Source organism: Tetrahymena thermophila (assembly GCF_000189635.1).
Source record: "Tetrahymena thermophila SB210 genomic scaffold scf_8254470, whole genome shotgun sequence".
Lineage (NCBI taxonomy): Eukaryota > Ciliophora > Oligohymenophorea > Hymenostomatida > Tetrahymenidae > Tetrahymena > Tetrahymena thermophila.
Window position 1 is genome coordinate 778708 of NW_002476246.1, and position 23114 is coordinate 801821.

The 23114-nt window shown below is 21.9% G+C and overlaps 9 protein-coding genes across 9 annotated transcripts; 7 read left to right on the forward strand and 2 right to left on the reverse strand. All coding sequences in view use genetic code 6, as the record gives it.

Annotated features, from left to right (window-relative positions):
• Nucleotides 1–1656: 1656 nt before the first annotated feature.
• TTHERM_00433560 (Serine/Threonine kinase domain protein) lies at nucleotides 1657–7332 on the forward strand (the record flags this gene model as incomplete). The annotated part of the gene is made up of 10 exons (XM_001011382.3): nucleotides 1657–1708; nucleotides 1856–1923; nucleotides 2056–2175; nucleotides 2272–2357; nucleotides 2422–2555; nucleotides 3354–5748; nucleotides 5797–5931; nucleotides 5987–6411; nucleotides 6473–6687; nucleotides 6757–7332. 10 exons carry the CDS (start codon nucleotides 1657–1659, stop codon nucleotides 7330–7332), a joined length of 4206 nt encoding a protein of 1401 aa, XP_001011382.2.
• Nucleotides 7333–8255: 923 nt separating this feature from the next.
• TTHERM_00433550 (hypothetical protein) lies at nucleotides 8256–9467 on the forward strand (the record flags this gene model as incomplete). Its single annotated transcript, XM_001011381.1, has 1 exon — nucleotides 8256–9467. The coding sequence occupies one exon, from the start codon at nucleotides 8256–8258 to the stop codon at nucleotides 9465–9467; it is 1212 nt and encodes a 403-aa protein (XP_001011381.1).
• Nucleotides 9468–9657: 190 nt separating this feature from the next.
• TTHERM_000433529 (hypothetical protein) lies at nucleotides 9658–10335 on the reverse strand (the record flags this gene model as incomplete). The annotated part of the gene is made up of 1 exon (XM_012799437.1): nucleotides 9658–10335. One exon carries the CDS (start codon nucleotides 10333–10335, stop codon nucleotides 9658–9660), a length of 678 nt encoding a protein of 225 aa, XP_012654891.1.
• A 4572-nt stretch (nucleotides 10336–14907) lies between these two features.
• Nucleotides 14908–15234, forward strand: TTHERM_00433530 (copper-induced metallothionein; the record flags this gene model as incomplete). The annotated part of the gene is made up of 1 exon (XM_001011379.3): nucleotides 14908–15234. The coding sequence occupies one exon, from the start codon at nucleotides 14908–14910 to the stop codon at nucleotides 15232–15234; it is 327 nt and encodes a 108-aa protein (XP_001011379.1).
• Nucleotides 15235–16625: 1391 nt separating this feature from the next.
• On the forward strand, nucleotides 16626–16952 carry TTHERM_00433520 (copper-induced metallothionein; the record flags this gene model as incomplete). Its single annotated transcript, XM_001011378.3, has 1 exon — nucleotides 16626–16952. One exon carries the CDS (start codon nucleotides 16626–16628, stop codon nucleotides 16950–16952), a length of 327 nt encoding a protein of 108 aa, XP_001011378.1.
• A 1420-nt stretch (nucleotides 16953–18372) lies between these two features.
• Nucleotides 18373–19005, reverse strand: TTHERM_000433488 (hypothetical protein; the record flags this gene model as incomplete). The annotated part of the gene is made up of 1 exon (XM_012799438.1): nucleotides 18373–19005. One exon carries the CDS (start codon nucleotides 19003–19005, stop codon nucleotides 18373–18375), a length of 633 nt encoding a protein of 210 aa, XP_012654892.1.
• Nucleotides 19006–19577: 572 nt separating this feature from the next.
• TTHERM_000433489 (hypothetical protein) lies at nucleotides 19578–19904 on the forward strand (the record flags this gene model as incomplete). The annotated part of the gene is made up of 1 exon (XM_012799439.1): nucleotides 19578–19904. The coding sequence occupies one exon, from the start codon at nucleotides 19578–19580 to the stop codon at nucleotides 19902–19904; it is 327 nt and encodes a 108-aa protein (XP_012654893.1).
• Nucleotides 19905–21055: 1151 nt separating this feature from the next.
• Nucleotides 21056–21885, forward strand: TTHERM_00433490 (hypothetical protein; the record flags this gene model as incomplete). The annotated part of the gene is made up of 2 exons (XM_001011376.3): nucleotides 21056–21221; nucleotides 21770–21885. The coding sequence occupies 2 exons, from the start codon at nucleotides 21056–21058 to the stop codon at nucleotides 21883–21885; spliced, it is 282 nt and encodes a 93-aa protein (XP_001011376.2).
• A 63-nt stretch (nucleotides 21886–21948) lies between these two features.
• TTHERM_000433479 (transmembrane protein, putative) lies at nucleotides 21949–22395 on the forward strand (the record flags this gene model as incomplete). Its single annotated transcript, XM_012799440.1, has 1 exon — nucleotides 21949–22395. One exon carries the CDS (start codon nucleotides 21949–21951, stop codon nucleotides 22393–22395), a length of 447 nt encoding a protein of 148 aa, XP_012654894.1.
• Between the last annotated feature and the right edge of the window lie 719 nt (nucleotides 22396–23114).

Consider the following 23114-nt stretch of genomic DNA (forward strand, 5'->3'; position numbering starts at 1 on the left):
AATAATTGGTTGATTAAAAATTAACACTATGCAATTAAGTATTTTAACTTATTTTATGCAAAAGCAATACACACAATAACTATTTTTTATAAATAATTGAAAAAAGATATTCAATAATAAATAAATTAATTTACATTTAGCAGCAATTAATTTCAAATGAAAATAAAAGTAATGTTTCTCGATAGTCAAAAATCATGTTAAGTTCAAAACAAATTATTAGTCCTTAAAAATTAATAATCATTAAAAATATTTTATTAAGGCTAACTATCTTCAAAAAAAAAGAATTTTTACTTGTAAAATCAATTTAACTATAAATTTTTTGCTTTTATGGGCTTATTATTGATTTATGAAACTCTTAAATGAAATTAAATTTCCAGATGAAATTCAAAATCTAAATTCTTTTCTTAATTTTAATTTACACTTAATTTATGAGCGCAAATCTTTTTTTTATATTTCTTTTAGATAAAAATTAAAACTTAATTAAATTCACACACAAAAATGTTTTTATTGAATGACTCATAAATATTTGTTAAACTTTCCAAAAAAAAGTGAAGACAAAAGATATTAATATTAAGTTTAAGCTTATTTTGTTTTATTAACTACAAACATTTTTTAGTCCAATTAAATAGAAAAATTTATTTTACTATTCAAAAATTTAAAATTATTTTTTTGAATTAATTAAAAAAATTTTAAATAAAATGAAAGATTTTATCATAAAAATATTTAAGAATTTTTTATTTAGGTTTATTAAGAAATTTTAAATGTGATTATTTGATTTTTTTTAATATGCAGCATTATTATAAAATAAGTATTTAGGTTACTTAGATTAAAAGGATTCGATTTATATTTAATTAATTATATTGATATAAATTATTATGCAAATGATTAATTTATCAAATGAAATCAGTCGATCGGTCTGTCAGCTCTACAAAGAAAAAACTGTCTTTATTAAAAAGTTAAATTTAATTAAAAAGGTTAAGCAAAAAAATGTAAAGATACATATAAATATATAATTTAGATTCTCTTAATAAGACATACTTTAAATTAGCTTACTTTTTATAACAGATAATTTGTCAAACATAAGTAGTAGCTTTATAAATGTAAATTTAGGTATTTAAAATATCATGAACAAATAACTCTGTAAAAATTAGCTATTTATTTTTGAATGGATTAATGAATGAGAGAAGGAACAAAGAATTTATTTTATTTTTGAACATTTTGATTTATTTCTTATTGTTTCTTATAAGCTTGTAAGACATTCAGTATAAAAATTAATAATTAGGAGTGAATGAAATTCGTAAAAGAATGTAATAGTGTGTAGTGCGCTAAATGGTTTTAACATTATTAGAATTACTTTTGAGATTAAAAGATAAAAAAGATAATTAAATGTGTTGAAAATCAACCAATTAAGAAAGGCAACAGTAAGAAAAAAAAGAAATTAAATAATTAACAAACTTTGCAAGCTATCAAGCATTTTATAAAACAAACAAACAAAGCAAACAACTAATAAAAAGGTTTAGTTATATATAATATTAGTATAAAAGCATCAATCAATCTATTTATCAAGAAATCAATAGATTAATCTCTATATAATAAATAGATTCACTTTGAAATTAAGCATAGTCACTCCCACTCTAAAGGGAAGATAGCTTTATAATGAATCAAGCCCCGGAAGGATATTTTGCTATTATAGGGAATTACTATGTTGGTAAGGATATTTCATTTAAAATTTTTATTAAAATATCAATTCAAACTGACATATTTTTGAGTTTTGGGTTATATGCTCTCAACAAATTATAAAGAAAACTAGTATTTATAAGGAAGTAACATACTTAACAAATTATTTATCAAATAGGCAAAACAATAGGGAGAGGCACTTTCGGAAAGGTCAAAATGGGCCTTCATACTTATACAATGGAGAATGTAATAAATATAATTAGAATTAAGATTAAATTAGTTTAGATTTAGTTGACTTTTTTCACACAAGTTTCAATCAATATCAGCAAAGACAACAAACAAACATTATAATTAATTTTAAATAATGAAAATAATAAGGTGGCTATCAAAATTTTAGATAAAGACAAAATCGTAGATGAATCGGATAAAATTAGAGTTGCAAGAGAGATTTAAATTTTAAGAAAAATTAGGCATCCAAACATAATTTAGCTCTACGAAGTAAATTTTTAGAATCTTTATTTTGGCATTATTTAGCAGTTTGAATAATTCATTAAATACTAGGATTAAATCGTTTTTAATTTGCTATTAAAATAGATTATTGAATCGTAAACATAGCTTTTTCTCATAACTGAATATGCTCCAAACAATGAACTCTTTGATTTCATTGTGAAAAGAAACAGGTATATTTTTTAAATTCCCCTAATTTACATTCAGTTAATTATTTATTAAAAACAAACACAACAGATTGAATGAACGATAATCTGCAAGATTTCTCTTGTAAATTCTTAGTGCTGTTGAATATCTGCATTAAAATAACATAGTTCATAGAGATCTCAAGCCTGAGAATCTCCTACTTGACTGCAACAACAATATAAAAGGTAAAAATCAAATAAACTTTAGATATGGCAAAGGCTAAATCTCTAAATAAAAAAAAAGAATGCATACATGCATGCATGCATCAAAACATATAAAAATAAATCAATAAATAAATAAATATAAAAGTTTTCTGAAATTAGATTACATTCTGCGATTAATCTAATTATTAGAAAGTATGAATAAATCAATAAATTAATGAAATACATATGATAAGTATATTTATTTACAATCATTCTAGCTAGAATTAATAAGCTTTTATTAAAAATCATAAGAAAGATATTAATTAATTTTAACGAATCAGCTAAAAACAAAAAAAGACATTTTTAAGAAGCTCTTAATTTATTTTTAATTGCATTGCTTAGTTATAAAAGCTGAGATTTTCTATTTTATTGAGAAAAAGATCAAATAATTTTCTTAAAAAGTGGTGGAAATAATTTGATTTTGAAATTAAATAAGTAAATGAAGAACTTAATTGAATCAATCATTTTTCTAAATCATAAAGATTTTATCAAATAATTGGCTAGCTAGCTAGCTTTTTAATAAGTTAACTAACTAAATAAGAGTCTCTAATTAATAATATTTGAAAAAAATTGATTAAATAAAATTATATTGAATCATATAAATACCTTAAGTTGATTTTATTCATCAGTCTTTGAATTATTTTTTAAAACAAATTTTCAAAGACGTTTTTGAAGAAAGAAATTTGTTTTTTTTTTTGAAATTTGAGGGTGATAATAAAATAATTTTACAATAAAGATGCTTTGTTTGTTTTTAATTTAAATTATACTAATATAATAAAGTTGTTGATTTTGGATTAAGTAACATGTATGAAGATGGCTAAACTTTAAAGACAGCTTGCGGATCACCATGTTATGCTGCTCCAGAAATGGTGAGTGGAAAAAGATACGAAGGATTAAAGACAGATATTTGGAGTTGTGGAATTATTTTATATGCAATGCTTTGTGGTTATCTTCCATTTGAAGACTCAAATACTACAGACTTATATAAAAAGATTATCAACGATCCGGTTAAGTTGCCAAAATTTTTAACTGATAGATCAAAGAGCATTTTAAATGGAATACTAGAGAAAAATCCTGAAAAGCGCTTAACGATTGAGGCAATTAGAAAACATGATTTTTGTATATTGAACAGCAATCAACCAATTTTAAAAGGAATAATTTTTGGGAAAGATGATATCTTGGTAGATCCTTTAATTTTACAGATTATTAAAAATTAATACGGGATTGATAGTGAATAGGCTAGAGTGATGATTCAAAATAATAAACACAATTAAATAACAGCTACTTATTATTTACTTTTAAATAGTCATATTAGAAATGGAGGAGTCAGCATAGCTGATCTATCCAGACCTCCTCCAAAGAAGACTCTTTCATTGAATTAAGAAAATAATTAAAAAGAAACAAATGAATCTTCGAGTAAAAAGATTTAAGAATAAAATACAATTTTAATGGAAAATAAAGATAAAAATGGTTTATAATAAGATAAATAATCTGTTAATATCAATTATTCAGAAAGGGTCAGTGCTATGAATAAATAAGCTCCAAATAAATCTTCTACACCTATAAAAAAAGGCGTAGATAATAAACCTCCTTTATAAAATTTTGAATAATATGTAGCATTGTAATAAAGGATAAATAAGGAGAAATAGAAAGATTCTACTCCTGAGAGTAAAGGAAAGAATGGTTCTTATTTGAATTCTCCATTGATTTAAAGTCCTGAATAAAACTCAAAGAATGCAGATGCAAGAATATTAAAAGAAGACAAATAGCCTTTTGTCGTAGTAAAATCTCCTCTCAAAAATAAATAAATATCTTACGATGAGAGCGAAAGTAGCAATAAATCTCCAAATATCTCTCCTAATACAAACAAAAGCAAGTATTAGGATTTACAAAGTAGTCAAAAAGAAAAATAGAGTGGAGAAATTAATTTTATAAAAGGTTATAGTTTAACTGAATCAACAGTGAGAAAATAAAATTTCTTTTAAGAAGAAGAGCAAATTAACAATATTTCTGCAACAAAAGATAAATAAAATATTCAAAACATAGATGTTGAAAATTAAATTAACAACTAGCAAGCTTATACATCAACTTTTGGCAGTGGCTTCAAATTAAGCGAAAAAGGAAGTCCAATAAGAAAAGTAAAGCTGAACAACATTCAGCAGTAGTAGTTTTAGCAGTCTTTATAAAAAGGTGATACGAATATCCAAAAATGTATAATTGATAAAAATGAAGAAAATATAAAATTGGACAAATAAAAATCTTAAGAGAGTGAAAATCTGCTTTCTGAAAAAAGTTTATCTAAAAATAACGAAAAATCAGACGATGAGCAATTAGCTGAAAAATCACCAATCAAAGAAACAAAAATGCAAATAGAAGGTGAGAATAAAATAAGAAATTAAAATGTAGTTGCAACTGAAACAAAATCAGCTTCACTAGATAAAAAACAAATCAATAAAACAAATAATTAAAATCAATAAAAGGTAAATGGTGTTAATAATTTATACAATATTTAGATCTCTAAATTGCACTATAACAAGGCAGGACAAAAAGCTAGAAATGGTTAAGAGAGTACTTCAGAGATATCTGCTAATAAAAGTGATAACTAAGTTACTCTCTAAAACAACTCAGATATATATCAAAGGACTGATGCAAATATAAATGTTTAAAATTATAAAATATCCTCTGCTTCTCGGAGAGGTAATTCTTCCAAAGAAGAGAGTGTAACAACCTAATTGTAATTGTAAATAATTTAATAATCTGAAAATCCTTAGCAAATAAATTAGATTTCAAACACAAATTAATCAAAAATCATAGTTAAAATCCATCAAAAAACGAAAAGTGAAACAGGCTTCTCGAGAAAATTGATGAATATAAATGGCATCAATTAAAAAGAAAATGTAAATAACGAATCTGAAGAGATTTCCAACATGAAATCGCCTTAATTAAAATCTTCTGTAGCCGCTTCTTCTGCTCATTCACAAGTAAATAGCTAAATTAAAAACACTAACGAAAAGATTGCAAATCTTATTCGTTCTGCCAACTAAAAGGGAGGAATTAATGCATTTTAAAAAGACGTGTCTGCTTAAAGCCAATACAAATAATATCTCCCTGTATTTTTCAATAATCAACAATATTCTTCTTCGCTTAATGCACCAAATACTTCAAATAGCATCATGTAAGAAAATTTTTTTTAACTTAAAAATTAAGTGTTTTTTTTAATTAGAAATAATACAATCAACAGTAGCAATATCAACAATAACACTATCGAAACAGAAAAACAGCAACAGAACTAATCCTCAAACAATTATTATTCTAAGCAAACCTTAAAAACACCTTGTATCACAGAACCAACTTACCAGTAAATTTAATATCCTAAAATAAATTGATTAAACTTATATTTTTTTATATTTTAGTGAAACAAATTCTATCAGATAAAAACTAAAGATAATAAGCCAAAGAAACAGCACTTAAGGAACTTCTGCATAAGCTTTCAAAGTAAGAATAAGAAAGAGTGCTACTCCTGAATTGAATAACATAAATAGCAGTATCAATAACAACAGCAATTAATCAAATATTTAAAACACACTATTTGTAAATGGTTCACACAATTTAGTATCATAGTAACAAAAAAGAAGCAATAGCAACAACAATATTACTAACAATTAAAACTCTGCAACAGGCAATTCAAGCAATCTCCAAACCTCTCCAGAAAAGAAATTCAAAACAAAGTAGATATCTAGGTCATCAAGAAGATTTGTTTCAGCTGAAAGAGAAAATAATTAAATGATTCAATAAAGTCTTGTTGATGATCCAACAAAAAATAAATTCTTCAGACAAGGTAAAATTCTAATTTAGAATATTAATAATAAATAATAAATATAATGGATAAAATAAATTAGGTTCAAGTAGCATATAGAAAAACATATAAAACTATTTAAATATAATCGAAAAAAATAGTGCAAGCAATATGAACAACATTCATAACACAGACAAATAAAATATAAATGTTGTGATTAAAAAACCAGAAAATATTGATAATAATGGCTAAAGTTTTCAAAGTGAAATGAAAAAGTAAGATTAAACCAATAACTAAACACCTTCTATAAACAAAGAGGTAAATAAACTAAAAAAATTTAATTAACTTTCTCTTTAATTTAAAAAATAAAATTATTTAATTAATTAGGTGAAGGAACCAAAAATAAGAGTTATAAGTGAGTCTCCAATGTGTAAAAAAGACCAGCACTCAAATGAGTCTAAATACTATTTAGGGTTAAAATAACAAATGATTTAAAAGGAACCTTTAATATGCAATTTTAGCATAAATAATGATTCAAATATAAATCATCATTTAACGAATAATGATGGTATAAATTCTACTATTGATGATATTGTGTAATAAAAAAGTAATTAAAAGCTTACTAGCTGGCCACATTCTCAAAACTATTACTTAAATGCCCCAGTAACACATTCAAACAACAAATCTTATCTAAATAATATCAGCAACAGCAGCAGAATTTCTTCTTAACTCAACGAACAATAATTATAATCACTCTAACCTCCAACGATGGAAAATAGCAGAAGTGAACACTTGAAATTCAAAGCTGTGACAAATTCTCTGATAAGCAATTCTTACTCTCTTGTGAATGTTTAAAAATATAAAGTCAGAAAAAGTAAAATAAATTCTGGATTGCATAACATAAGCAACAGTATCATGTCTGTAAATAATGCAATTAGTAACCATACTAAAGATAAAATATGATCATTTTAACAAAAATAAACAAATATATATATATATAAAGAAATCAATAATAAATCTCTAATTTATTTAATTTTCATTCTATTAATTTATTCTTACTTCTAAATCAACCATTAAAATAAATAAATAAATAAATAAATAAATAAATAAAATGTATCTATTTATAAATATAAATTATAATCCATATATTTACCTAACCATTCATTCATTGATCCATCCATCTATCCATATATTCATCAAATTATCTATTTATAATAATCTTCTTTAAACTATATCATTCAGATATTTTATTAATACTAGCTTATATATAATCTTTTACAATATTTTAAATTTCTATTTAAAATTTAACATATTTTAAATAGCTTAAAATTTATAAAATATATTTTTTATGTTTATTCTTTGCAAATGTTAAAATAATTCTAATTTTTATGTTTTTGTTTAAAAAAATTCATAATTAATATTTATTTTGAAAAAGAAAGTTGTTAAAAAAACAAACATTTTTACTAATATTCTATACTAATTTTCATAAAAAAGTATTTCACTGTTATAATACATAAAAACGCAATCATCTTTATCAAAAAATGGGTTTTTATTTGTTTGAATAGTTTTTAATCTGTTAAAAAAATTTGATTGTATTTATAATATTTATTCATTCATTTGTATTCGAGAGAATACATTTTGTGTGACTTTACTTCATATTTTGGATATTTAACAAATTAAAAATATTTTATTAATAATGGTAAATTTAGAATGATAAAAGGAAAAAATACTCTTGATTATTACGTAAATTATTGCTAAATATTGAAGAGAAAAATTAAAAATATGATTTGATTTGTGCTTATATTTATTACTAAAAAATTTGATCTGATATAATAAAATAAAGAATACTATTTTATTAATTTATCAATTTTGTATATAAAAAAAAAATGTAGCTTTCGAATTTCTAAGACGATTTAATACAAAATGAGCACTCAAATATACGTGTCCCTTCCATCATTAAGTCTTAAATTTCAAACAAAAATAGTAGTATCTGTTTAACTTACACAGCCATAAGTTAAAATAACTCCTCAAATATATAATAATTATAGATGAATTAATCGGTTTCTGATTAGTAATAATATAGATTACAACTTTCGGCAAACATAAAGGGATTAATCATTTAGCTAGATGAAGAAGAATTAATTGAATTAAAGGAAAAAATAATAAATAAAATAAAAAATACTTTAAAATTAGATAACTTTAAGTATGAACTTAAATTTCCATAAATTCAAGCAAAAGCTTTAGCTAATGGTTTGATGAACTTAAGAGACGAACAAGTTAAAAAAGACGTTGACTAATGGTTAAACCAAAATATTTTTTCTAAAGTTTATTAAGAAGAAAGAAATAATTAACTTCATATTAATAAATATGATTATATTCGTTACTTTTACTTTAAAAACTCAGAGAGTTTCAAAAAAAATAAACCAGATGTAGACTATGGCTAAAAAATAGTTAAGTACAAAAACTAAATTACTGTTTTGATAGGAATAATTGAAAATTTTTTAAATTAACCTTTGCAATATTTTAAAATATTTGAATAGTTCAAATAGCAGTATGATAAATTTTAATCATCTAATCTAGCATAAGAAATATAAGGAGATCATGTCTAAGAGCTAATGAATTATCTACTTTACCTCACGAAATTAAGATTGGATTAAAATTAAAGCCCAAATATTACCTTTGAAGTAAATTAAAAGCTATACCTATATTTAAATTCAAAGAATGAACCTCTTGAAGTGATGATGAAATTTATCAAATACCTCTTATAGACTCATAAAATTACATACTAGTAAGAAGATATGGAAATATTCTGGAGAGCCTTTAAAGTATCAGTGATCTCCTATTTCGAATCTGAATCACTTTAAACAGGAAACAGCTAACAATAGGAAATGTAATTAAGTATTGTTTTTGAAAATATAAGGTCAGATAAATATGATTTTCTCAATGCCTACTTACTCTACGACAGCATGTTTTAAGATTCATTTAGAAGTATCCCTTTGAAATGCTTAAACTGTAAAATAGATAATCTAACTTCTATTAATTATGTAAAACCACTATCAAATGAAGGAAGATTATGCTATAAGTGCTGCTAATAATGAAGATCACTAATTCATTTATTTTTAATTAAAATAGAATATTAATTACTAAAAAATTATAATTAATTACAAATAAATACATTAATTAATTATAAATTGTATGACAAATTATATCAACATAATTTAATTACTTACTTATTTTCTTTAATTTTCATTCAAAAAAATTTCACTGATTTTATACTTAAAGATGTATTCAGTTTGTTTTACTAAAAATGGTTGTTTATTTGTATTTATAAATAGCTTTAAATATGTTAAATAAATTTTAGTAAATATTTATTATATATTTATGAATTTGAAAGAATACATTGTGCTTAACTATTAATTAACTTTACTTCATATTTTGGATATTTTACATACTAAAAATATTTTAAGTGAAACATGAATTTAAATGGGAAAAGGGAAAAAATTCAAAGAATGAACCTTTTGAAGTAATGATGAAATTTATCAAATACCTATTAGTGACTAATGGAATTTCATACGATTCAGAAGATATGTAAATATTCTGGAGAGTTTTTAAAGTATCTGTGATCTCCTATTTCAAAACTGACTTACGTTAAACAGGGATTGGCTAACAATATGAGATGTAATTAAGTATTGTTTTTGAAGACATAAGTTCATAATATTACAAATTCTGTAACGCCTACTTACTCTACGACAAAATGTTTTAAGGTTCATTTTAAAATATCCCTTTCAAATGCTTTTACTGTTAAGAAGATAATCTAAGTTCTATTAATTATGTAAAACAACAACCATAAGAAGGAATGTTATGCTATAAGTGCTGCTAATGAAGATTGTTCACTAATTCATTAATTTTTAAATAAAATAGAAGATTAATGAATAAAAAATTGTAATTAATTACAAACTAATACATTAATAATTAAATACATGCATGACAAATTATATCAAAATAATTGAAATATATTTTGTTTAATCATTTGAGTTAATTGCAACTAAAATAAAAAGAAAGATTGATATAAAAAACATTTCTTTAGATCTTTAAGTTATCTAATATTTTATTTTTTATTACTTTAGTTTTTTAATATATTTTTGTTTTTAATATTTAAATATTTTTTGTATTTATTAATTATTTTAACACAAAAATAAAAAAATATATTCATTTTTGAATGAATTTAAATTAAAATTCAACAAGCTTTTTTTCTTTTTTATCTAATAAAATAATAAGACAATTCTTCTTAAAAACATATATTTTATTGTATGTATGTATATAGTTTAAGCACAAGACATAAAGCTATGCAATACTAAAAATAGTTATATATATATATATAAGTATTATTAATATTTAATTAATTATTCAAGAATTTTAATAATAACAAAACTTTCGCCCTCTCTCGTTCGTTTGTTCATTCACCTGAAATGAGGGATTAGAGAATAAGGTTTTATGGTATGTATATATAGTAATATATGCTAAAAACAAGCAATATAAAATAATATTCTATACTAGTTTTCATATAAAAAGAATTTTACTGTTTAAATACTTAAAAATGTATTCAGGTTTACCAAAAAATGGTAGTTTATTTGTTTAAATAGCTTTTAATATGTTAAAGAAATTTTATTGCATTTTTAATATTTATTCATGTGAACTTAAGAGAATACATTTTGCTTAAAAAAATACTTCATATTTTATATAATTTACAAAATAAAAGTGTTTTAATTTAAACAAGAAATTTAAAATGGGAAAAGGAAAAATTCTTGATTTATACCTAAATTTTTACTAAATATTGAAGATATCAATAAAAAATATGAAATTTAAATTTTAATCAATCTATTTTTCTATCAATTTATTCATTCATTCATCCAATAAATCATCTAAAATTCTTAATCGGTCAACATTAAAAAAACATTTTATTAATAATAATAGCTAATATAGTTTTAAAATAAATTTAGTAAATACACATCTTTTACATCAGAAGTCTTAGTAAATATATAATATTCATTCACAAGAATTTTAAGCCAATAAATTTTGTTTAATTTTTCTTCATATTTTATATATTTTATAAAATAAAAGTGTTTTATTTTAAACAAGAAATTTACAATAGGAAAACTTGATTTTTACCTAAATTTTTACTAAATATTGAAAATATCAATAAAAAATATGATTTATTTGTACTTATTTTTATTTTTTAAAAATTTGTAATTAAATAAAAAAAATATTGAATTAATTTATCAGTTTTGTAAAATAAAAAAGAATGGAAGAATTTACTTAAGACTAAATACATCAGTTTGAGCTTTCAAATTTAATTGCCTCTTCGCGAGCTATGTCGTATATTTCAAACAGCAGTAATATAATCAGCTTTCATCTTATAAGCACAAATTAAAATAGTTCTTCGAGCTATTAATAGAGATTACAAACTCTAGCAAATATAGATGGATTAATTATACCGCTAGATGAATAATAACTAATTAAATTTAAGGAAGAATAAATAAATAAAATAAAAAATGCTTTATAAATAAATTATTTTTAAAAATAACTTTAATTTCCATAAAGCCACATAAACACATAAGCTAATGGCTTGATGAACTTAAGAAGCGAATATGTTATAACAGACATTAGTTAATGGTTAAATGAAACTTTTTCTAAAGTTTATTAACAACATATAAATGATAAACTTAAAATCTAAAGTAATAAATATGATTATATTCGTTACTTTTACTTCAAAAACTCAGAGAGTTTCAAAAAACAAAAACCGATTGAAGGTTATGGTGAGCGTATAGTTAAGTACAAAAATTAAATTATTGTCTTGATAGGCATAATTGAAAATTTTTTAAATTAACCTTTTAAATATTTGAATATATTTAAATAATTCAAATATTAGTATGAAAATTTTTAATTGTCAAATTTAGCATAATAAATATAAGGAGATCATGTCTAAGAGCTAATTGATTATCTACTTTATCTCACAAAATTAAGATTAGATTAGAATAAAAACAAAACTATTAGTTTTGAAGTAAATTAAAAGTTATACCTATATTTAAATTCAAAGGCTGAACTTTTTGATGTGATGATGAACTTTATCAAATACCTCTTAAAGACTCATTAAATTACATACTATTCATAAGATATGGAAATATTCTGGAAAGTCTTTAAAGTATCAGTGATCTCCTATTTCAAATCTGAATTACTTTAAACAGGGAATGGTTAAAAATACGAAATGTAATTAAGTATTGTTTTTGAACATATAAGCTCAGATAAATATGATTTTCTCAACGCCTACTTACTCTACGACAGACTGTTCTCAGATTCATTTGAAGATATTCCTTTCAAATGCTCAAACTGTTAAATAAATAATTTAAGTTCTATTAATTATGTAAAACAACAACCATAAGAAGGAATGTTATGCTATAAGTGCTGCTAATGAAGATCGATCACCAATTCATTATTTTTGAATGAAAAAAGAAATTAATTAAAATAAAATTGTAAATAATTACATGCTAATGATTAAATTAGTAAATACTTAACAAATTATATAAAAATAATTTGATTAATTTCTTTGAAATAGTTTTATTTTTTAATTATTCTAATTAATTAAATCTAAAATAAAAAGAAATATTGATGTTGAAGTTTGTTATTTAAATAAAAAACCAAAAAATAGGTAAAATTAAATGAAAATTTTAATAACAAATAAAATAAATTTTACTTTCGTTTATTTATATAATCAAAGAAAGAAATCTTAATTTAAACAAATTTTTTTAAATTATCAACTCTTTTTTAAAATAAGATAAGTCTATACTTATTATTTAAATTTTTGACTATGTGTATGTTACTAGTTTGAATTAATCAAAATACCATATAAAACTTAAATCCTATAATTTATTTGATAATTGAATAACGTAAACAACTACAAAACAAATAATTATTCATTTATTTAATATTTCTCAATTTGTTTTTTTTGATAATCAGTAGTAAAGTAATAAATAGTATTTTTTATCTCTTTATTAATATGTATGTATGTGGGTTGTTTTAAAATCTTTGAGATAGAAAATATCACATCGTGATCTATAAAAGGCTTTTCATACTTATTCAATTTATCCTTTAAATGCTCCAAACAAATTAAGCCTCTTTTGGATGCTAGTTTTTGATTAATTTAATCTTATTACTATTAGCCAGCTAATTATTTTTTTCCCAAAGTAGCAAGGGGCTTTCTCTATCTCACATAAAGACTTTTTCTTAACTATTTTAAAATCATATATCTTAAAAGCATTCATTTAATAGAGTGAGCTTTGTTATTTTCTTAAGTAAGATTTCCTTTTACTAAGAGTAGCTCTTTAGTTTTATTATCTTTTCTATTCTCTATCTAAACATATTTTCAATTAATTTATTGAAAAATAAAATTTGTTTGCTTTTCCTCAAACAAATTGAAATATTTTTAAAAATAAGTTAATTCTTTAAACCTATTTTCCAAATAAATCTAAGAAGGAGTGCATCAATGATAAAATAATAAAGATATAAAAAATGATTTAGTTAGTTTCAATATTATTTCTTATCAATATACTAAGTAAGATCTTTAACTATTTCTAATGACTAAAGAATATATTAAAAATATTATGAATTTATTTAAAATAAATAAAATATTTATTTTATATTATATTCATTAACGTATTAATTAGTCATACCTACAAAATTTGTAGCCAACTAATGTTTTAGTAATATTGTTTACCATTTTTGCAAATTACCTTAATTTTTTACTCAATTCTCTTATTATGCCTTTTTTTAACTTGAATTCGAGAATCTTGAAATTTAAGATGAAATTCTGTTGATCACTTACATTTTTTTAAAATAAAAACAGTCATCAATCAATTAAGTTTAATTCTGGTTTGAAAATATCAAATAAAATTCAAATAAAACCTAAAATAGAGGTACTCTTGAGCCTTTTTTTCTATTTTTATTTTGTAAATCAAATCAATTTTAAATATTTATTTAATCTAAAAAATTAGTTAACTTTTGAAATATTTACTTACAATTGGATCTATAAGCCTCAGTAATTACTACTAAAAATGGAAATATAATATCTTAAAAAACAATTTTTTACTTATTTAAATATCCTTATTATTTATTAACTTATTTTAATGAACAATAAATAAATACTAAATTAAAAATCTTCAAATAAAATTTAATTTACATTATTTAATAGATGATAAAAAGAATTAAAATAAATATAAATATTTAAAGTAAGATTCATAAAATTAATTAATTAATTACAGGTTATTATTTTTACTGTAACAAAAAGAATCAGTAATTTTAAATGTTAATCTACAATTATTAGAGTGATTCCTATGATTCAAGAGTTTTTTAGAAAAATCTGATTAATTTTAATCGAAACTTGTGCCTATAAATAATAGATCTTCAACTACTCTAATTATCATAATCAAATAAATAACAAAAAAAGTAACTAATAAAACAATTAAAAAAACAAGTTTAAAATAAATGGACACCCAAACTCAAACTAAGGTCACTGTTGGATGCTCTTGCAACCCTTGCAAATGCCAACCTCTCTGCAAATGTGGAACTACTGCTGCTTGCAATTGCCAACCTTGCGAAAACTGTGATCCCTGCTCTTGCAATCCTTGCAAATGTGGTGTTACTGAAAGCTGTGGCTGCAATCCTTGCAAGTGTGCTGAATGCAAATGTGGATCTCACACTGAAAAGACTTCTGCTTGCAAATGCAATCCTTGTGCTTGTAATCCTTGCAAATGCGGTTCTACTTCTAACTGTAAATGCAATCCTTGCAAATGTGCTGAATGCAAATGCTGATTAATCAATATTGAATTTAAACAATAAATAAATAATTAAATCTATTTATTATATAATAACTTAAAAATAATATCTTAACCAAATCTAAAGTATGTATTGAATATATTTTATTTAGAATACATAATATAAATCTATATTTTAATTGTATCCTTATTTTTTTGACTTTTTAACATCTCAACTTATTCATTATATATTTTGCTTGCATTTGCTATTTCTAATCAACAACATAACATAAATTTATTACATCTTGTTATTTTCATACATTCATTTTTGTTTTTTGATAGCAATAAAATATGTTTTTGTAATTTATCTAAAAAATGAACAAAATAAATAAATTATTTTTGTATATTTTACACTATAGACGAGCAGCGAAGTAACTAAATACCATCAAATAATATTTTTAAAATGATTTAATTTTAATATGATATATTTATCATCAGTTTAATAACATTATTTAATCATTTCTAATCATTAAATATTGTTCAAAACAACTAACTAATTTACATGATTTTGCAATCAACTCAATCTTTTATTTCATATAACATACACTAAAATATGAACTCGTATTTCTTTAGAAATTTTACATTTAAAAAATGTGATATATTTAACATTTTATGTGATTCGTTCATTTATTAGTGAATTCTACTTATTATACTTTTGTTTGATTAAATTGAAAACTCTTGAACTTTAAGAAGAAATTCAGATGATATTTCTTAAGTAGATAAACAAATTTTTTAGAAAATCCTCCAATTGAATTAGTTTATTTAGGAAAGATATTAAATCAAATTCATATATGATATAAAAAAGAAAAAAACTCTTGAGCCTCATTTTTAGTTTATTTTACTTTGAAATAGAAATCTATTTTAAATCTTTATTGAAAATAATAAAGTGGTTAAACTTAATTAAATACTTACAAAAGAGCTTATAAGAATTAGTAAATAAATTCTACTAAAAATGGCTATATATTTATATCAAAAACAGTTGTTTGCTTATTAAAACCTCCTTTATAATTTTTGACATATTTTTTTTATCAACAATAAGTACTAAAAAAAATAACTTCATAAAATGTCTGATTTGCTTTTTTTTTTTCTAGATCATAAATAGAATTAAAATATAAAAAAATAACAAACATAAAATTACATAAATTTAATTACAGATAATTGTTTGATTGTAACAAAAAGATATCAGTAATTGTTAAAGTTAATCTGTAATACGAGAGTGATTCCTGAGGCTCAAGAGTTTTTTAGAAAAATCTGATTAATTTTAATACAAATTTGCATATATAAATAATAGACCATTAACCCTAATTATCATAATCAAAAATAATTAACTAAAAAAATAACAAAAAAACAACTTTAAAAAAAAAAACAAACAAAACAACTATAAAATAAATGGACACTCAAACTCAAACTAAGGTCACTGTTGGATGCTCTTGCAACCCTTGCAAATGCCAACCTCTCTGCAAATGTGGAACTACTGCTGCTTGCAATTGCCAACCTTGCGAAAACTGCGATCCCTGCTCTTGTAATCCCTGCAAATGTGGTGCTACTGAAAGCTGTGGCTGCAATCCTTGCAAGTGTGCTGAATGCAAATGTGGATCTCACACTGAAAAGACTTCTGCTTGCAAATGCAATCCTTGTGCTTGTAATCCTTGCAATTGCGGTTCTACTTCCAACTGTAAATGTAATCCTTGCAAATGTGCTGAATGCAAATGCTGATTAATCAATCTTGAATTTAAGCAATAAATAAATAAAATTATCTGTTATAAATTAACCTAAAAATAATATTTTAACCAAATTTAAATTATTGAATGTATTTTATTGAGAAGATATGTTAAGTCTACTTATTAATTGTATCTTTCTTTCTTAAATTTTAAATATCTTAAATAACTAATTAAATCTCTTGCTATTTCTAATCAATTTCTTACAAACATCCATCCATAAAATTTTGTTATTTTCATAAATTAAATTGTCTTTTTTAATGCAAAAAAAAAAAAAATGCCTTCACTCGGGATCGAACCGAGGACCGTAAGATCTTCAGTCTTACGCTCTCCCAGCTGAGCTATAAAGGCTTAACAATAAATTCAATTTGAATTAAGAATATCTGGCATATTCATTCTATAATTAATCTTTTATTTATTTTTAAACATGTAGATAAAATAATTTTGTTAATATTTAATTAATATCTTAACAAAAAATATTCAATTAAACTTTTCTAATTTTGGTAATTATTTTAATCCAGATATATAAAAAAATGGAATAAAAAACTAGTTTTTAAAAAACACTCTTATACATAACATAGCTAATAGAAAAAATCAATAATTAATAAATTTAGTTTTGGGTATGCTGAACCATTTTAAATGTAAGCAGGTATGATAATTATTTTTTTCACATCTCATTTTATTAATGAAGATTTATAGTATATAAATATTTATTTAAAAATAAAAAAATTAAATATTTATGTGGATCGATATTAAGGATTTATTTTTATTAGAGCTTTAGTTAAAAATAATTTAAATAAAAACAAATAAAATATTGAAAATTTAATTTGATTTTATTCAGTATTTAATCTTAACACATACATTTATTTTATCATTACTTATATAACCAACATTTTTATTTTTTAGTTTTAATAATATTTGAAGTCGCTTAAAATATAAAATTCATTAAAATTTTAATTAACCAAATAGAATAAATTAATAAATTAATATTTAAATTAGGTAATTTATTACATAAGTCATATTTTTTATTTTCAAATAATTTTTTAAAACATTTAGTATGAAGAATAGTTTAAATGCTTTTTTATGATACTGATTATTTATACATATATTTATAAATCTATCTATCTATCTATCTATCTATCTATCTGTTTGTTTGTTTACTTATTTATAAATTTAAATATGTATCTACAAATTCAATTTTAATTTACCGGTTTTGTTTGCAAAATTCAATTTAATTAATTTTATCAGAAATATTTAGAATAAAAACAAAAAAAAATAATAGCCATAATTAATATTAACAAAATCGAGTGAATATAATTTTTAGTATGCGGGAATTTTTTTAATAAATGTTCAGCAAGCACAGTTAACAAATTTAAACAAAATTTTAAATAAAATGAGAAGGAAGATTTTAATTAGAATCAGTAGGATATATTTTAGCTTCCATTAAGGAAAAAGAAAATGTTGTCCGATTCAAAATCAAAACTTTTTTTTGCTTTAGTCATTTTAATAATAATTTTGGTAAAAAATAGTTTTTAATAGCTAGTCAGTTCATTTATCTTTTTTCCATCTTTCTGTCTAAATATTAAAATCAGCTTATTCTTTATCTTCTAATGTGACTGTTTATTGCTCTGACCTAGAGATGAGAGTTGTAGTTTATCTTGACGCTTTTCTTAAATCATTAATTTGATCTGAATAGTAATCAATTTATTGCTCATCTGTGCTATCCTAGCTTTAATCACCTAAGTATTTAAGAGGTTGAGTTTATTATTATATCTATAGACCTTAATAATCATTGTAATCTTATTCTCCAATATTTCCTATCTAGATTAACTTATAGTTGATATGGCTATTACTATTTTAAGCTACTGCAATAAATTAATTTGTCCTTTCATTATAATTTTCAATATTTTGTTGAACTGATCGATAAATACACTTTCTTTTATGATCCAACTGATCTAAATTATTATATGCAGATTGGTTTTCTTATTATGATAGACATATAGGGAACATAATGTTGAAAAACTCACAGTCAAAATTTGCATAGGAGTCATTATTGAAAATGAAGCTCATTTAGAATATTTTTTATAATATTTTGATTGATTATTAAATCTTTAAAAAAATTGTATTTTTAGAAAAGGTAAATTTTTAACTCTAACACCCCACTTTTGATGCAATATTCACCATAATCATGAATTTATAGTTTACAATTATAAGGGGAGGGAGTATCTGCTTATAAAATTAGTTAGATCCTATTAAAAATTATTTAAAAACAAATAATTTGTTATTAATTAAAATTTAGTTGTTCAAAAGGTGAAATATTAAAAACATATTTTGAGATGCTTAATATAAATATAGCCACGCATAACAAAAGGCTATTGATAGATAATTAATTAGTTAATAAGTATTTTTTATATATATTTTAGATTTTTTGAGAGAGTTAAGTTTACTTAAGTTAATATACTATTTTTGATAGAGGAATTCATTTAAAATCATGATTTATTTGGTATTTTAAAATTTTTGTCTGTTTTTTTTAAAAAAGAAGTTGTTTATGATTATTAGTATTGGTATGTAGGCTAATTTTATTATTAATTGATATTTAAATTGCTATTTTGATTAAACAGTTATGGAGGTTGGTAATTATTGTTCTACTGTTCCTGTATCTAACTATCACTAGAGTCTAGACCTTATTCGCCTGTTTAATAGATTAGTTAATACTGAAAATTAGCGTCATTATCACTATTTTTATTATCATGAATAACAATTTAATTTTTAGTTTAATTGTCTTAATTTAAACTAGAATTGCTAGTTTAATTATCAAACATTTATTTACTTGAATTATAATTCAAATTTTAATCATTTGTTTGATATTATTCTGAAATCATTTACTCATTTTTCTGGTTTATATCTTTATAGTATTTATTATCACAACCTAAACTGTCTAAGAAAATGATTTCATTATAATAATTACTACTCAAAGTTTGATAAACTCTTTTTTTTAAATCTTTACTTGAGACGAATTAAAAATAAAGTTAAGGATATTCGTCATAAGAAATTTGTAATTAAATAGTGATTATTTCACTCTGAGTTTATTGATCTTGTTCGAAACTTTTAAGCATTTTAAATTTATTCAATTTTTTTATTTTTAATTAATTATATACATTAATTATGAAAAACAGTTTTTTAACTTTTTTTGGGAGTCTCATCCTTTCTAAAGAGAATCCAAATGCTCTTATCTCTAGTAAAGTTTATTTAGTAATAATATTCTGATAAGAATAATAATATAGACAAAATGATACATTTTAAAAGTAGCAAAAATGAATATTTAAAATAATATAAAATTAAAAAATATTTTCAAAAAAATCCTGAATTTTTTATTCTAAACAAAGTAATCCACTTATTTATTGAAAAATTCGTGATTTTGAAGTATTTGCCTACTAATATTAATACTTTATATACCCTACCCCTTCAACTTGCAATAGCTAAATAGCGTAATAGCGTTTTTATTAAAAGTAGATCAAAATTAATAAATTTATTTTTTAAATTGATATAAATTAAAATATTTATGTTGTATAATAATAAGTGATTTATATTCAGATCTATCATCTATTTTTAAATTATCAATTAATATAATTTCATTTTTTACATCAATTATAAATCAAAGTCTATTTTTAAAGAAAACCAAACATTTTATTTTATGTAAAATAAAAATAAAGATTTTTAAATTTATTTTAAATTGAATTTAATAGTATTAAAATACTATTTGAGAATAAATTAAAGATTTTAAAGAAAGTATTGAATAAAAAAATATCTTTTTAGGTTAAATAAAATGGTGGCACTTAACATGAATAGAAGATATGCTTGATTAATATTTCAAAAATAAATAATCAAAATGAATGAAGGAATCATGAATTTGTTTATTATTTAATTAATTTTGATAAAGAATATGAAAAAATAAAATAAAGTATTGGATTTTGTTATATATCTTCATATTTAAAATAAAGAATATGACTAGATAGATGAAAAAAGAATGATAATTATAATTGAAATATAATATTGAAACAAGGAAAAATAAAATAAATAGCTAATAAAAAATTAAGAGCAATGTCAACTAGAAAGATTTTTGATTCCGAAGAATAATCTTTTATTCGTCTTGTTGATAAGTTCTACTTGGGCTTATCCTTAACCAAGCTTTGTGCTTAGAGTTGTAACCTTCTTAGAAACGATATCTCAGGAAGCGCTCTTACCTAAAAGGAAAAGGATTGTTTGAGTAAAAAAAATGAATAGAATTTTAATAGTTTCCATTATGCATCTATTGAGATAATAAAAAATAAAATGCTCAATTATAAGAAATATTTTATTAGCTATGACACCCCTAAAATAAAAGCAAAATTTTAGAAATAAGCGAATCTCAATTTAAAAAGATATCTTGCATCAATAAATATAGATAACCTCACATATTTCTTTAGTTATCTCACATTTAAAAATAGCATCTTAACTTTAATTTTCTTTTGAGATTCTTCTATTGATAAATTCTTCTTAATCTTTAGAAATAAACTTGTCAAGGAAAGATTTGTTAGCAAACTATTTTTCAAAGTGCTTAAGAAATTTTAACCCAAAAAGAGTTTGAACATAATTTTGAAGACATTTTAAGTTATTGCTTACAATAGCTTACATAAAACATTTTTAATAAAATAATTTAAGGGAATATTTTTGTAAAAATAGCAAATATCATATGCGTATTAGTTAATTAATGATGCAGATAAATGGATAATATTTATATATTGAAATAATATTAAAGAGTTATTTTTAAAATAGGCATTTGCTATAATAATATTGAAAAGACTCAATCTGCCTTCTATGCTAAGGTTAAGACTACCATGAATTTACCTGCTGTAGAAGATGATGGTGAAGAAGGTGGTGACGACGAGTGAGAGACCTAAATAGCTATCTTAAAAAAATTTTCAATAAAAATAAATTAGCTTGAAGAAATAAAAATGAAATAAAGCCAGCAAGCAGCTAACTAACTAACTGCTGCCTTATTAAAAGAGGGATTAATACATATATTAGCTACTTTTATAATGAAATATGCAGGTATATCGAATTTAGGTGTAAAAAGTAGTCAAGGTTAACTTTTCAATTAAATTAGTAATTTTTGTTTGAAATATAATTCTGAGCATATATTAGTAAGAATAAATGTATTAATATCTCTAACTTTGTTTCTGCATCATTTCTTTATTAATTAATTAATTACCTTTCAAGATTCCTCATTGTTACATCCTTTTAATGTTATTCCACAAAAAATAAGATATTTATTCATTTTATGTTTTATTTATAAAATTAATTTACAAAACCAATAAAAATTTATATTTATACAAAATTATAATCAAAAACTTTAATAGAGAGGAGTCATTCATTTAAATATAAAAGTAATAAATAAATGAATCTAAAAACAAATTAACACATCATATTTTTCTATAAAAACTAATAAAATAAATCATAAAACAATTATTTAAATTAAACAATTTAATTTTAAAATATGTCTAACTGTAGATTATTGGATTCTTAATTAATTTAAAAATTATTTTTCATCTTGACTTTTTAAACTATAACTTAAATTATTTGTTACATTTTAAAGTTGATGTCTAATTTATATAAAATAAATTGTAGTATATTGAATTTTCTTATTTATAATTATTTATTCACTTAAAAATTTAAGAGAAGGGGGTAAGTTTCAAGGAATCAAAATCTAATCAAAAAATCCCTTTTTTTATTCTCTTTTTAAGCAATAATAAGAGATTTTGATTTTTAAATAAATCACTTTCCTGTTAAACTTTTTTTCAGAATTAGAGAAGCATATATGGATTACAAGAAAAAATATCAAACAAACTTTAAGTAAAATCTAAAAGATTTAGTAATACTTTACCTTATATTGAATAATATATTTTATTGCTTTTTTGATACATCTTTTTTGAAGGAAAAATTACCAGAAATGATAAAAAAATGAATTTATGTATGTACTTGTGTATTTAAGCGTATATAAATGTAATATGTAAATTTATTTAAATTTAAAGTAGTTAATATAATTAAATTTATTTGTAAATAATTTATTTAATTGTTTAATAACTTTTAAAATGATTCTTTTAGATTGTTTATCCATCAA